Here is a 15451-nt window from a genome sequence, read left to right on the forward strand (position 1 = left end):
TGGGAGAACTGGACAGGCACATGCAAAAAATAAAATGAAACTAGACCACCAACTGACACCATGCACAAGAAGCAACTCAAGATGGATACAAGACTTATATTTTAGACTCAAAACCATAAAAATCCTGGAAGAAAAGATAGGCAATAAAATCTCAGACATTTCTCATAGCAATATATTGTTTCTGATATATCTCTTTGGGCAAGGGAAATTCAGGGAAAAACCCCCACAAATGGGACTACATTAAAATAAAAAGCTAATGCACATTGAAAGAAACCATCAACAAAATGAAAAGACAACCCACTGAATGGGAGAACATATTTACCAATGATACAACTGATAAGGGTTTAATATCCAAAATTTATAAAGAGCTTATAAAACTCAAACCCCCCAAAATAAACGATCGAATTAAAAAATGTGCAAAGGACCTGAAAAAACACTTCTCCAAAGAGGATAAACAGATGGCAGATTCACATATGAAAAGATGCTAAGTGTTACTAATCATTAGAGAAATGCAAATTAAAAGCACAATGAGATATCCCTTCACACCTGTCAGAGTGGTTATCATCAATAAATCAACAAACAAATGTTGACGAGAGCATGGAAAAAAGGGAAACCTTGTGCACTGTTTGTGGGAATGTAGACGGATGCAGTTATTGTGTAAAGCGGTATGGAGTTACCTCAAAAAAAAATTAAAAATGGAACTGCCTTATGACTCAGTGATTCCACTTCTGGAAATTTATCTGAAACACTAATTCAAAAGAACATATGCACCTCTATGTTCACTGCAGCATTATTCACAATAGATAAGATTTGGAAGCCGCCCAAGTGCCCACCAGTAGACACGTGAATAAATAGCTGTGGTACATTTCCAGAGTGAAATACTACTCGACTGTGAAAAGGAAAATCTTATCTGTTGAGGAAGCATGGATGGACCTGAACGGTATTACACTAAGCAAAATAACCCAGTCAGAGAAAGACAAATGCCATATGATTTCACTTACATATTGAATCTAATGAACAAAATAAGTTTTAAAAATATAAACAGACACAAAGAACAGAATGACAGCTGTCAGAGGGGAAGGGTTTGGGGGGCTGAGTAAAAATGGTGAAGGGATTAAGCAAAAAAGAAAAAAAACAAATATTCCAAAATGTGCATGGCACCACAAAACAGCCCAAATAGCCACAATAAGTTTGAGAAAGAAGAACAAAGTTAGAGGAATAACACTGAATCTAATGAACAAAATAAGTTTTAAAAATATAAACAGACACAAAGAACAGAATGACAGCTGTCAGAGGGGAAGGGTTTGGGGGGCTGAGTAAAAATGGTGAAGGGATTAAGCAAAAAAGAAAAAACAACAACTCATAGACACAGACAACAATATGGTGATTACCAGAGGGGAAGGGGAAGTGTAGGAGGTAAAAGGAGGTAGAGGGGGGATGAATGGTGATGGAAGGAGACTTGAATTGAGGTGGTGAACACACAATACAACATATAAATGATGTATTATAGCATTGTACATCTGAAACCTTTATGATTTTATTAACCAACTAGAGGCCCCATGCATGAATTCGTGCACAGGTGGGGTCCCTCGGGGTGACCTGTGGGGATCAGGCCAAAACCCACAGTCCAACGCTGCCTGCAGCTCCTACCTGCCACTCCCATTCATCCTGGCTCCACTGTGCCTGCTGTGGGCTCACGCCCAATCAGTCCCAATCCTAGCTCCCTCACGAGGCGGGTAGCCTGTGGGATTGGGCCAAAAGCAGCTCTCCAACCGAGAGCATGGAAAAAAGGGAAACCTTGTGCACTGTTTGTGGGAATGTAGACGGATGCAGTTATTGTGTAAAGCGGTATGGAGTTACCTCAAAAAAAAATTAAAAATGGAACTGCCTTATGACTCAGGGAGCCACAGGAGGGCTCCAGGTCATGTCTGTCCCTGTCTTGCCCAGTCCCGATCGGCTGGACCCCAGCAGCAAGCTAACCTACTGGTCGGAGTGCCTGCCCCCTGATGGTCAGTGCACGTCATAGCAACTGGTCAACCAGTCAACTGTCTGGCCCCTGGTGGTCAGTGCACATCATAGTGAGCAGTTGAGTGGCCTTAGCATATCATTAGCATATTAGACTTTGATTGGTTGAAGAGTCGACTGGTCACCAGATGACCGGACACTTAGCATATTGGGCTTTTATTATGTAAGATGTTATCCTAATAAATTAAACAAAAATTTTAAAAGACTCTAAAGAAAAAATAAAAGAAGAGCTTAATATGGCAAAGCTGTGTTAAAGAACTTGAACTTCAATATAAATGTGTGGGAGGCCAATGAATAGATTTAGGAAGGGCAGTGGGCTGTATGTACAATGAATCACTCTGAATAATCAACTCTGGCTGCTATGAGGTGGAGGGAAGAAGGCGGCTGGAGGCAGGAGTACCAAGATGAGGGTCTCCTACACTCATCTATTGAAATGTTTACGTTGGTCCCAACTAGGCCAGAGTCAAGGCAAATAAAAGAGATGAATTCAAGAGAGATGTTTCAGGAAGAATTGCTACTGCTTAGCAATCAAGTAAATTTGAGAGTAAAGATAATGAAAGTCCAATTATAATGAACATTGGGATGGATGACAATGAACTGCATTAAGATGAGAGACACAAAAGGAGGACAGGTATAGAGCATGGAAGAGAAAAATAAATTTCACCTTAATATTTAAAGTTTAAAATATGTGTCTCTAGCTTTCAGACTGGTATGTGGACCATAGGCTAAGAGGGAAATTTGGGTTAGACACATTGATTGGCAGTCATCAACTTAAATGTGATAGCTGAAATGAGGGGCTGGGTGAGATATCCCAAAGCAAAGTACAGAACAAGAAGTAATTCTAAAGACTTCTGAAGAATCTTCCATTTTAAGGAAAAGATAGATTAGAAGTAGGAGTCTATAAAGGACACTGGCAAGTGTGTTTATGCATGGGTGGTAGTAGGGATGGGCAGTGGGCATAGGAGAATTAAAATAGGAGTTTGCACAGTCTGAATCACTCCAAGCTTACCTATTCAGCCCTCTTTCCTGCTTTTCAAAGTTGTTTTTTCAAATTTCTCAAGTCTCCCACCCATCACCTCTTAGCCTGAGATGAAAATGATTGCTTCCAGTAAGGTAAAATGCATGGTTAAATTCCATCAAGTAATACGACTAATGAACTGACAAAGGATTTCTGATGACAATGGTGAAAGCAGTTAAAACAGATTGAATGAGTTGAATTTGGCCTGAGGTGGGTAGAAGTGGAGAGTAAGGAATTGGATGCATCCAGTTTGGTTATTACATTTAGAAGGGAGCCCAGCCAGTCTGGTTCAGTGGTTAAGTGTCAACCTAAGAACCAGGAGGTCATGGTTTGATTCCAGGTCAGGATACATGGCCAGGGTTGTAGGCTTGATCCCCATTAGGGAGTGTGCAGGCGGCAGTCGATCAATGATTAACTCTCATCACTTATGTTTCCATCTCTCCCTCTCCCTTCCTCTCTGAAATCAATTTTTAAAAAGAGAGAGAGAAGGAGAGAGACAGAACAGTGGCTAAAGGGACTTTTTATTTTTGCTTTGCTCCCTTGCTCCCCACACCTCTTCAATAGTGGGAGAAACTTGAGGAAATTTAAATACTGGAATGAAGGATGGATCAGAAAGGAAAAGGCTGACAATGAATAAATGCGAAGAAAAAAATTAATACGTGAAATCCTTAAAAACCAAATAGTTGTGATCCATAGTCTGGATAGAGGTTCCGCACTTATCCTAAAAGTAGGGACATTTTTCTATAGTAACAGGAGGCAAATAGAGAAGTGGGAACTACACGCAGGTGCTTTTTCTGATTTTATGGCATGAGGTCTTGGCTCTCAGTGAAGAGTGAGGCCAGGCTATCTGCTGAAATAGCCTGATAAGAGAGGTGGTGACAAGAGAGATTTGAGGAGAGAAGAGAGGCTGGAAAATGAAGCTTTGGGAAAGACAGATGAAGAGCTAAAGAAAAAAGCATAGAATGGTTCTTTACTGGTAGTTTTGGCTTTACTGTGCCAGTTTTTACTTTTAACTTACAAAATGATTGTTTCCCTTGAGGTGACAAAACTAAGCAATATTTACTTTCTGATTGCATAGTTTAAAATAAGATGGCAGTTCCCAGTGTTACAAACAAAACAACAGCAACAAAGACTAACAGCAGAAGCCTTGAGCTAAAACGTATTTCTCATATACACATTCCAATAACTGGAAATGCATTTGGGTTCAACAGAACCTTTTTTAAAATGCAAAAGACTCAAGTGTTTAAAATGTTTCAAGCCTTTCATCCATTCATAGGGACAATAATTGATGAAATCAATTCCTAGGTGAAATGTATCTTTAATTTAAAAAAAAATCAAAGGAAAAGAAGGCGGGGAAGAACTCTGAGCAGGGAAAGGCAGGGAAGAGGAGTTAAAGTGCTAAGAGCGGCTTACATTTCTACCCTTTCTTGACTATTATCCACTTGGACTCCCTGATGTGTATCATTCCCTATACATTTCATACAGTATTGGAACTCAACATGTTTGCCTCGAAATGCTGAGGATCTTGCAGAAAATGCAATTTCCTTCAGCTTGTGAAAGAGAAGTTGAAAGTTTCTACAGAAGTTAAGAGCGGGGGTCAATCCCCTGATATAGTTGTTAATCTGACAGCCTTCTGCTAGGCGATCTAAAAAATTATAAACTTCACTCAGCTAGGGATTGAAAGCATTTTTATCCTCTCTCACCATCTAGTTTTATACAATTTTCCATTCCTCAGTCTTCCCAGTCAGTTTATTTCTTAGAAGCACTAAAAGTGGAAACGAGACAGCCAGCTCTTACTTTGTCAAGTTACTCTCACTTAACAGCATCATTCTTGATTTTCCCAATACCACCTCACTGTCAGAAGCAGCCAGGACAAAAGTGTTAAAATTCAAGTTACATAAAATATTAAAATATTCAACCCTGAAGACATTTTTAGATAATCTTCTTTGGAAGTTTAGACTGATTTAGTGAAATAATTTATGAGATATAGCATATCCCTTGAGGGCAAAAATACACATAGAGAAATCAACACCATGTGGAGAGAATAGCACAAAATATAGGGGGAAAGGTCACCACAGTACATTTGGTTGCTGAGTGCATATGCTGGAAAGAACTGAATTCTCTGTTGAAATCTAGTTGCTTTCAATATGTAGGACTGCAGGAGCCCTTGGTTCAAGTTATAAAAACATTAAAATAAGTACTATATTATTTTCATATGGGCTACTAAGAATTAAAAAAGAGTGAAAAGTAAAAGAAATCAAAGGTTCTTGGAACATTTTTTAGAAGCCTGTCAAAATTCAGAAATTTTTATATAACTTCATGATGGGTTTATGAACAAAAGGGTATAGGAACATATTTTACCTGTATGTCCAATTTCAATTATCTAGAAGCCTAACAGATAATGATAGCTAACGCTTTAAAATTTCTTTCTATGTACTATCATGCTTTTCAAGCATTTTATTCATATTAGCTTATTTAACCACTACATCACTCAGCTAAATAGGCATTAATTTTATAATCATTTAGAAATGGTAAATTGGAAGCACAGAGTAGATAAGTAACTTGCTAAGGATCACTCAGCAACTAACGGAACTGGAACTAAAAATAGGCAGCCCGGAGCAAACAGAGGGAGAACCAAGATGGCAAAGTGCAGGTACTTGCAGCAAAATTACAACTAAGCCCAGGATGATTCCTGTTGTGAGGGATGGGGGTGGGAAGGGATGGGAGGGGGTGTGTGCAGGAGGCAGCCAATCAATGATTCTCTCTCATCATTGATATTTCTATCTCTCTCTCCCTTCCTCTCTGAAATCAAGAAAAATATATATTTTTAAATGCTTGCTTGTAATTCATGCTTGCTTAGTTCTCAAATACTTGCTTGCAATTCATGTAGAGAAAAAATGCCTACATGTGAGTCATGGGCTTTATTTGTTGCGGGACATGAAGATAGTCCCTACATAGAAATATGGCTGTCTTTTTGATAAAAAAGAATTATATTGAAAACTTCAACTTTTGAATAACTTTGAATACAATATATCAAAAATCATTTCTGCAATAAGTGATGATATGAAAATTAAAATTGACAACTTGTCAAGTATTAGACCTAAAATTATAAACAAAGCCCTTTTATTTTCTAGACCTTATTTATTTGTTTATTCAACAATCTTCCCTTCCAGACTGAACACATCTGTGGCAATGCTCTATAATACCTACCGCTCTGCTATGCTCTCTTGACATTGCCTTGCAAAGACAGCCATTGATTAAATAGACCCTAACTGCCTTCCTAAAGGCAATTATTGCTTATACATGCATATACTATATATAACAATGATCTATATCCGTTAACCTTATATGCTGTTCACAGTACTATATATGTTGTCCTCACTATAACACTACAGGAAAGTATTATCATCTCCATTTGATTTAAGAAAAGAAACAGATCTGGGGAAGATCAATGACATGCTCAAGAAATTACACAGAGGGCTAAGTGCTGGACACAGAATTTGAACCCCGATCATTTGATTCCAGAGCCTACACACTTACACACTAAAAGAGAATAAGACAGCACAGAAATTCTGAAATTTCTCCTCAGTTCAATTGAATTATCTCACTGGGGAGACATGCCAAAAGTAAGGAAAAAGGAAAGCCCAACTCATTCAAACTTGGGTGGCAGCCCTGACCCATTTGGTCATTTTTAATATAATATAAATGTTCAAAATGATTGATAATAAAATGCACTGTTTCTGGCTTTCTAGACCTCAAGTGCTGAAATAGCATGGCGTGAGTATTTGAGTACTTGAACTAAATTCAAAATTAGCCTTCTCAGCCCTCCCTGAGACACCACCACTCCTTTGGAACAAAGAACTGATAGGCACCTGCTGGTAGTCTATGACAACCACCACTATATTGATTATATTACCAGATAACAATGGCTTACCCTATGTATAAACTGTGCAACTCTAACAGGCTAAATCATTACTGTAATTCTCACACTTGCTAAATAGATATAAGTGCTCCTACAGATGCATTTTCCCAGAATTATATTAATAACATTTAAGTGATGCTTCAAACTCAATTGACTAATAGTTCTGTTGTTTTGTTTTTTTTTGTGAATTCAACACAATGAAATAAGCAAGAAGTTACAAAAGTAAAAGAAGAACTGTAGGAAAAGAAACAGTTGGGTGTGTTTATTTTTTCTTTATAAATAAGTGAGACCACGTGTGTAGATGTATGTATATGTGTGTATTGCTAAATGAATATGTGAAATGAATACATTTAATTTGAGAGTACTGCTCATCCAGTCCACCTTGTGTTTTTTTCCCTCACCACACTGGAAGTAGAAAAGTTGGAGAAAACACTTTTTTACCTATTACTCTATAATACCTTTATTTTTTCACCCTCCTTCTGGCCACCTCATTGGAGTTTGGTAGGAACAGACACCAGCATATTAGAGAGAGATAGTGGGGGTAAGCATGTCTTCACTATTTATGTATGCCTTGAGTCCTCTTTTCAAGCATTAAATAAACCCAGTATATGTATTGTTATGCTTGTCTAAATACATATTCTCAGTGGCACAAATGTTTTTTTATCTGTTCTGTTTTTGTTGTTCACCCAAGCGTTACAACTACATTTTGAGATAATTTAGGAATTGTTAAGTATTGGTGTGACAGATGGAGGTCATAAGGAGAGCAAGTATCTAGTGTGTGTCTTTATCTTTACTGTCATCTTCAGAACCTCCTATTTCTTTGCACATTTGCACCTCTGTTTCCATAATGGTATTTTTGTAAACATATATGTAATTATGAAGGAGATAGAAGAACAACATGGTCATGTCAGATGGTTTTAAGATTCTGAAGTATCCAGGACTTACCTCTTCATCCTAAGCAAGTCAAGCAAATGAGAAATGAGCATGACTGCTGGACAGAACTTATCCACACCTGAAACTGTATGCTACGCACATGGCGTAATGTCTTGTCTTTATTTTAATTACTAAAGCAATTCTTTTTTAAAATATATTTTATTGACTTCAGAGAGGAAGGAAAGGGGAGAGAGAGATAAAAACATCAATGATGAGAGAGAATCATTGACCGGCTGCCTCCAGCATGCCCCACACTAGGGATCCAGCCTACAACTTGGGTGTGTGCCCTGACCAAGAATTGAACTGTGACTTCCTGATTCACAGGTGGATGCTCAACCATTGAGTCATGCTGGCTGGGCTCTAAGGCAATTCTTGATGACTCTCATCTTTATAAAACTCCTACATGGGGAGACACAGTTGAAAATTTTTCTAAAGGTTCTCATGGCTACCTCTAACAAAACAAAGTTACCAAACAAAACTCATTTCTCTTCTCTAAACACTTAAATGGTTCAAACTTTCTCACACTTTACCCTACATATCCCACCCCTGATTTGATTTCTTTTATAGAAAAAAAACAAACAAACAAAAACACATGGGAGGTTAAATGATCCAGCACAGCAATGAGCAGGGGGGAGAAACTATCTCATTATTTACCAGATTGTGTACAGAAGACTGTGTTTCATACTGCCTCCCATGGGGCAAAGTAATGAACTAGTCATGTTTCGATCTACTAGGTCACAGCAAATAATTAAGACACTTGTTACAGTCATCTGTGTGGTGTGATCCTGTAACAAGTCAGAATGGATTTTCTATAAATTCAAGAAAAGGTCCTTACAACCCTAATTTTAAAATCTACATCTTGGCTAATTAAAAACAGTCCCAAATTAATTCGTTATTTCACATCTAGTGTGTTGAGAATGTACCACCTGGTTTCAAGCGGAGAGAAAAATCTTAATTTTTTTCCTTCTGCTCTTAGCTCTTCCAGTATTTAAGGTGTTGACTGAAAAAGAAAAATAGACACGCTCTACACCACCCCCTCCCGCCGCCCTAAGTGCGGAGTTAACACGAGAAGAGTTGGAAAAGATGCTAAGGGATCTCTTTGAGGAGATATATATATATCTTAAGTTTCACATCTACCAAGTATAGCTTACATGTGGATCTGACTAAAACTATCTTACATCAAAATATTTTCCATAGCCAAGGTGTGATCTCACAACTTTATGTACCTTCTTATGAGGCAAGCATGATTAGCCCTATTTCATAAATAGCAATTTTTAAGTACAAGAAGGTTATACCAGTTTAAAGTGACTTGGGTGTCTAGTTTTTGTTTGTTTGGTTGTTTTTTAATGTGGTAAAATATCCAGGCCAAACATGTTCCTAAAATCATTCTGAACAATTCTAAAAATGTCTGATTTAAAATTCTGAGATTTTCATCCTAGTTTTTATTTGCAAAAAATCTCTTCATATTCTGATTACTTTTTAATTATTTCTATAACTCATACTGTGCAACTTAGTTACTAAATTATTTTACAGCTTTTTTAATCAATCATTTCAAGAAAAGAAAGTGTTTTGGAGTCATTTTTATTTACTTAAATTTTCATAAATGATTAGGAAAAGATATGTAATAATACTGAATGAAGTAGGTTTGCTCTGAAATAGTGCTTTGTTCTAATTATCATCCTAATATAGTTTAATGAAGTCCTAAATATATCATTTTAATTGCAGCTAAAACCAAAGAAGAGTAACTATTCAAATTATTTTAAATGAAATTAGGAATTATTATACAATAATCATACAGTAATCATCCTTTGCTAAATATCACATTCATTACCAATAAATACATTTATAAAATATATGTATGGTAAAAAAAGTGGCAGAATTAACTCAACTGAAAATAACAATGATAATTATGATTCATAATTTAATTAAATAACATCTAAACAAGAACTATAAAATATTTTTAAATTTTTATAAAACCTTACAAATTGCAAAAGATTAATATATATTTCAGCCTGATTCCAATTTTGCAGAGCTCAAATAATAAAATAAACTTTTTATTATTGCATGACTAAAACTATTTCTCAATTCTCTTTGTATAAAAAGAAAAAAAAACCTTTTAGATAAATTAGAGAATTTTTAGATCATATTTTTTATTTTCTGTAAAACAAATGGGGTAAAAGTTTAAAACTTATGGCACCTATATATATTACTTTTAATGTAAAATGATAATAAATACAAAGTATTGATTTGTCAGCATATAAGAGACTTGAGAAATATGTAAATACTAAACATGGAAATTAACATGCAGTTTGATCAGTGCTTTCTGTTTTTACCTCCCTTTAATTTACCTCCAATAAATTAAATTATTATGTGAATTATTATTTTTATAATAAACACTATTTATACTGAATAGTAGATATGCAAACTATTAGTGATATACTCTGATAAAATACAAATTAAGAGTATTTTTAAAGTACTAGCCATTTTGTGATTTTGAATTTCCACAAATTAAAGTATTTCCCTAAAACCCACCGTAACAATTAAACTACATAAAACAATGAAAGTTTTCAACTTCTGTGAGTACCGCCATTCCACCCTTAAAACCACAACTGTGGTTTGACAACTAACTGCTGTAAAAACAGACCTCTCATTTGGGCATGTGACTTGTTTTGAATAGCTAGCTTCATTACTTATTGCTTCCAATGCCCCAATCAGCACATAATCTTTAACCGCAGCATTTTACAACTTGGTGATAAATATAGTAAAAGATGGCTTTTGGAGAAAATTTTAGCAATCAACCAAGAAAATGTCTTTTAAAAATAAATTGCTAAATTTAATTAACACATTACCCCAATAGTCAAATTATATGCTTCAATTGAAAACCTTTGCACTTAGCTGACTTACTAACATTGAAATATAGATACATTAGCAAGATATTACATCATAATGCTAAGCAATGTTTAATTCATCACTGCAAGCAACTTTTTATTTTGTCTATTCCATATGTGTGCATAAAACTCAACTTTTACTTATCTGATACTTGTATGATGATGTCAACATACCCTATTTTCCTTTCCAATTACATTTATTAACATAATAAAACCAACAAAAGCTTACCTTTTCCTGTTTTAGAATGAATTCTATCTTTCGGAAAGTAATTAATTTTACTTTTAAACTTGATTTTGTATCTATAAAAAGTCTTAATTTAAAAACCATAAGTTAGGCTAACAATACCAAAGTATATGACTGACATTCATTTTATGAAATTTACTACCTACTACCTTTTCTTTATTCTTGGTTTCAAAACTGTTACATAGAATTAGTAAACTGGAATGTCACAAGACATCTATTTGTTACTCTACAGCATATGAACTTTGAGAAACTGTTCCTTTTCTTACCACTTCATCCCTTTTATACTCATTAACTTATTATCTGATATTAAGCATCATTTTACTACAGAAGAACCAGAAACAAGGAAACCATTTTTGAAGATTATCATGAGAAATAAGAGAGGTGACTTGTCATTTTTATATTCTTATTCCACTGGAGATACAAATTTCTTATTAAGGGTCAAAATCAATACACCCAGTTGATAGGTTGTAAAGAGCTCATTAATAAGATTAACTAGAGTTTAATGTTATCTATACCAGCAAATATTTCAGGTAGTTATTGTTAGTTGAATGAGCAAAATTCAAGAAAAAATATTTTTGTTTTAGGTATTTTATCAATATTGGAATGGAAGTTTTACATAATAGTGTATTAACTACCAATGGCAATAAAATCTCATTTCATACCAAGGGTTGTAGAAATAAGTGATCTAAATAGAAAAATATTTTTAACATCCCAAGTATCCATGTCTTTTTTTATTGCAATTACAGAATACACTTTAAATCAAAGTTCCATCTCTATAAGAAAGGATGATAGATATCAATAACTAAATGAAAATATGGCAGCATTTTCCCTCAAAATTCCAATCCACCAAAAATCCATAAGCAACTAGTTATCTTTAGAGTTTAGCAACCGGTAATGATTACTTATCATAATGAAAAAGCAGATTACTTCCATATATTTCACCAACTAACTACTCACTGTGTAAAAAGAAATTAAACTTTGTTAAGTCTAAGAACCAATATTTAGTTGCCATTATTATATATATTTATGTTGTTCACCAATGGACTTTAGCACTTCTATATGTGGAAGGTATGTAGTGTACATGGGTGATGACCCTTGAAATTAAAAATATTAATATTCCGAGCGGATGCACAGGACTAACTGGAAAAGTGTTGTAGCAATATCATAAAGAAGGCTGCAGTCAATTGTTAAAAGTTTAATTACAGGAACCGTTTCACTTCTTAACAAACAAGAAACTCAACAATATTGGATTTCATCAACATTTTGTGAAGGGTGTTTTGCACTATGGCTCACTAAGAAAGATAGTTATTTTGATCCATGTTAAGTCAACAGCAGTGCACGTACTAATGGATTGCATACTAAGTAAAAAGAAAGCATACCACACTACATCGTATTTCCGATCTGAGGGAAAGCTTTTAACAACAAACTGTTATCACCAGACTGTGAAACTGAAGGGACATGCTTGATAACTCTGCCTGTGTATACCCCACGGTACCACCTTAGCAACAGGGGAGAAGAAACAGAGACGTTAAGTTCCCCAAGGGTAAAAAGCTGTTGCTAAGCAAAAATAACCACCCAAAATATAGAAAGCTGTAGTTTGTTTTTAAATCACTACTTCCCTACTTTAATGCTTTAATTTGCCCAATTCAATATACACACCCAAAGCAGGTAAGAGGCAAAGACAAATCTCTGATAAACTTGCACCAAACCTACTCCCACAGCCCACAAATAAGCACTTACCTTTCACCCAGATCAAAACAAAATCAACGTTAAAGACCAACTGTGAAAGATTCTCTTTACTTCGTGAGCTCTCTTACCCTCCTTTTCTAGCTCATTTCACATTTCACCGTGTCAGTGACTGTGATCTTAAAACAACTACTTGCTTAAAACCCAAAGTCTCTAGAGTCTGGTCATGTCAGTTCTGTAAAGACTTGGGGGAAAAATCCACCTGCGCCCCCCACCCCCGCCCCCACCCAAGGGTCGAAACAAGCCTTACCAGCTTTCCTGTGATCTTTCTCTGGGTGGCACTTACCTGCTGCTCCCCAGGCTCCGTGGATTTCACCAGGTGCTTATCCTTGTACAGAGACCAGAGACCAATGTTGGGCAGGAATATTAAAGCCACCATGAATAACAAAGTCATCTGCAGAAATCTCTTCTGTTTCCTCTTCATTGCAAATGATAACAGGTAAGAAAAGTTAAAGGAGATGGCTCCCTGACTGCTCCCGGTGTTGAATGCCAGTCCTTTCCTCTCCGTGCCAAGCACCAGGAACTGCGGAGAAGCTACAAACTTTTGTTGCGTGCTCAGCACCAATCCGCACGATTCAGAGGGAGTTGGGCATCTGCAGAACAAACGCACAGTTACTTCCCCCCTAGAAAACTATGACGAGGGCACTACCTATTGGCTTAGAAGTAAATGACTTGACTGAGGGAATCATTAAGCCTATTGACCTCCATTAATGTAAAGCGATGGAGTAAATATAATGGTTTCATAGACTAATCGTAAGTTATGAAAAGTCAATGGCATGCTAATACTTAAGAAAACGGGAGTTGTGGGCTGTGTGTGTGTGTGTGTGTGTGTGTGTGTGTGTGGTTTTTCCCCACCTTAGTGTGGAGGGCTGGGTTGAGGAGGAGCGAGTAAAAACTGTGTGGGAGCAAGCGGCTCAGCCCGGCAAGTGTTAGGAAGAGAAGTGTCCGCTCTGGACACTGCAGCATCACCTTCCCCCGTCTTCCCGGAACAGCGCCCGTTATGTTCCCCTGGGGAATAACCCACCTGAACTCAAGTTCAACTCCCTCCGAAGCCAGCGTGCTGGTGGGCGCTCAACGGGGATGGACGCGGGGACGCGCGGGATCCGGGAGAACTCCTGTTTGGATGGAGGCGCACCAACTCCGGTCAATGCTCCTCCGCAGGCAGAGGCTGGCGACCTGGGAGCCCGAGGGAACGGAGGCTACAGATGTCAGCGGCGTCCAGCCAGGAGGCGGAGGCGCCCACGGTTCCCCTGCGCAGCCCCAGGAATGTGATTCCTTGAAGTAAGCTCTCTGCCCATCAATCTCTTCCTTCCTCCGGTGACGGCGACGCGCTCACGCTCCGCTGTTCATGTTACCATTATTTTCCGGCCACTGAGCGAACCCAGAGAAGCGCCAGGAGCGCCGAAAGAGGGCTGTCTTCAATCTCCCCGGGGGGAAGGGGACGGCGGGTGGCGAAACCCAGTCGGAGCTGGGGTTGCAGTGAGTGAGGGCGCCGGGGAGGGGAGCAGACCCTGAAGATGCGCCAAGCTCGCCCCCAGCGCTGCTCCTCGCTCGCAGCCTCCTGCCTTCTGCTGAGAAGGTGCTGATGTCGACCACGACCACGTGTGGGAGCCCTGGAAGGTGGGGTGGGCGCCTGCAGGGGGTGGGCAGTTCCTCCCAGCTCCCAGATCCTATATAAACAAACCTGGGTGGAGGAAAACGAGGCGGCAAAGGCGCAGCTGGAAGAGGACTTGGAGCTCCCAGCCTCCGCGGATACTCTTTCTCTACCAGGCCTTTTCTGGGCAACTTCGGACCGGCGGAGATAGCACCTTCCCCGCTCGGCTCACCCCAAAGGGGCCAGGCCAGAGATGCCGGAGGAAGAGTCACCGGCTGCTCGTGGGTTTGCCCTGGATTCCTCCACGGTGCCTGCGAGCTGGGCGAGCCGGGCTGGCGGGGCGCAGCGGCAGGGGGCGGAGGCGAACGGTGGCTGAGCAGGTCCCGCTGAGAGGGGTTCCCCGGGCGGCGCGCCCTGCAGCTCAGGCCAGGTACGTAGTGGGAGAGGAGGAGGAAGAGGGTCCCCAACCGAGGCAGGGGTGCGGTTCAGAGTTCTCGGGCAGCAGCTTCTGCGGCGGCACCATGGAGACCAGGGCGGCTGTACTTGGGTCTGCAAACACCAGGGGCCCCGGTTAAGATTTGGCAGTGCCACCCCGCTCCTCCCCGGCTCTGCTCGTCCGCACCCCGCGCTCCTTAATGAACGGGCTACCTGTCCCTCACACTCCTCCCACGATCCCCCCGGGAAATGTGGGGGATCGAGATAAGACTGTCCGAAGGGACCCCTTAGTCTCCCTCACGTAAAGATGCACCAACGCCCCTGACCGCAAGCGCATGAACCTGTGGCGGCCTCTCCGGTGCGCCTAGGACTGTGCCCCGGGCCCTCTCTGGATCGGAGCTCGTGACTCCTGAAGGAATGGGGGCTTTGAGGAGGCGACAGACATGCACACAGTGCCCGCTGTGTCAGCCTGTCTACAACTAAAAAGAAAGGACTCGATCATCTCTTTGTTACAACCTAGATGTGATGCTCACACGCTTGGGATAGATGAGACTGTGGGATCCACAATGGTTTTTTCTCCCCTCCTCCCTCTCTTCCTCTCTCTCCCACCCTCCTTGTCTCCTCCCCCTCCCTCTGCCTCCTACTT

General features: G+C 39.2%; 1 protein-coding gene across 1 annotated transcript in view; it reads right to left on the minus strand.

Annotated features, from left to right (window-relative positions):
- Window positions 1–15437, minus strand: part of GALNTL6 (polypeptide N-acetylgalactosaminyltransferase-like 6) — a 987982-nt gene extending 972545 nt beyond the window's left edge. Inside the window, exons 1-2 of the mRNA XM_006770738.2 lie at window positions 13801–15437; window positions 13063–13369 (exon numbers count right to left, since the gene is read on the minus strand). Of these exons, the coding sequence (XP_006770801.1) occupies window positions 13063–13200 (138 nt within the window). The 5' untranslated portion in view covers window positions 13201–13369; window positions 13801–15437. The remainder of the gene's footprint in view (window positions 1–13062; window positions 13370–13800) is intronic.
- Window positions 15438–15451: the final 14 nt, after the last annotated feature.

The sequence above is a fragment of the Myotis davidii genome, unplaced genomic scaffold, assembly GCF_000327345.1.
Source record: "Myotis davidii unplaced genomic scaffold, ASM32734v1 scaffold404, whole genome shotgun sequence".
Lineage (NCBI taxonomy): Eukaryota > Metazoa > Chordata > Mammalia > Chiroptera > Vespertilionidae > Myotis > Myotis davidii.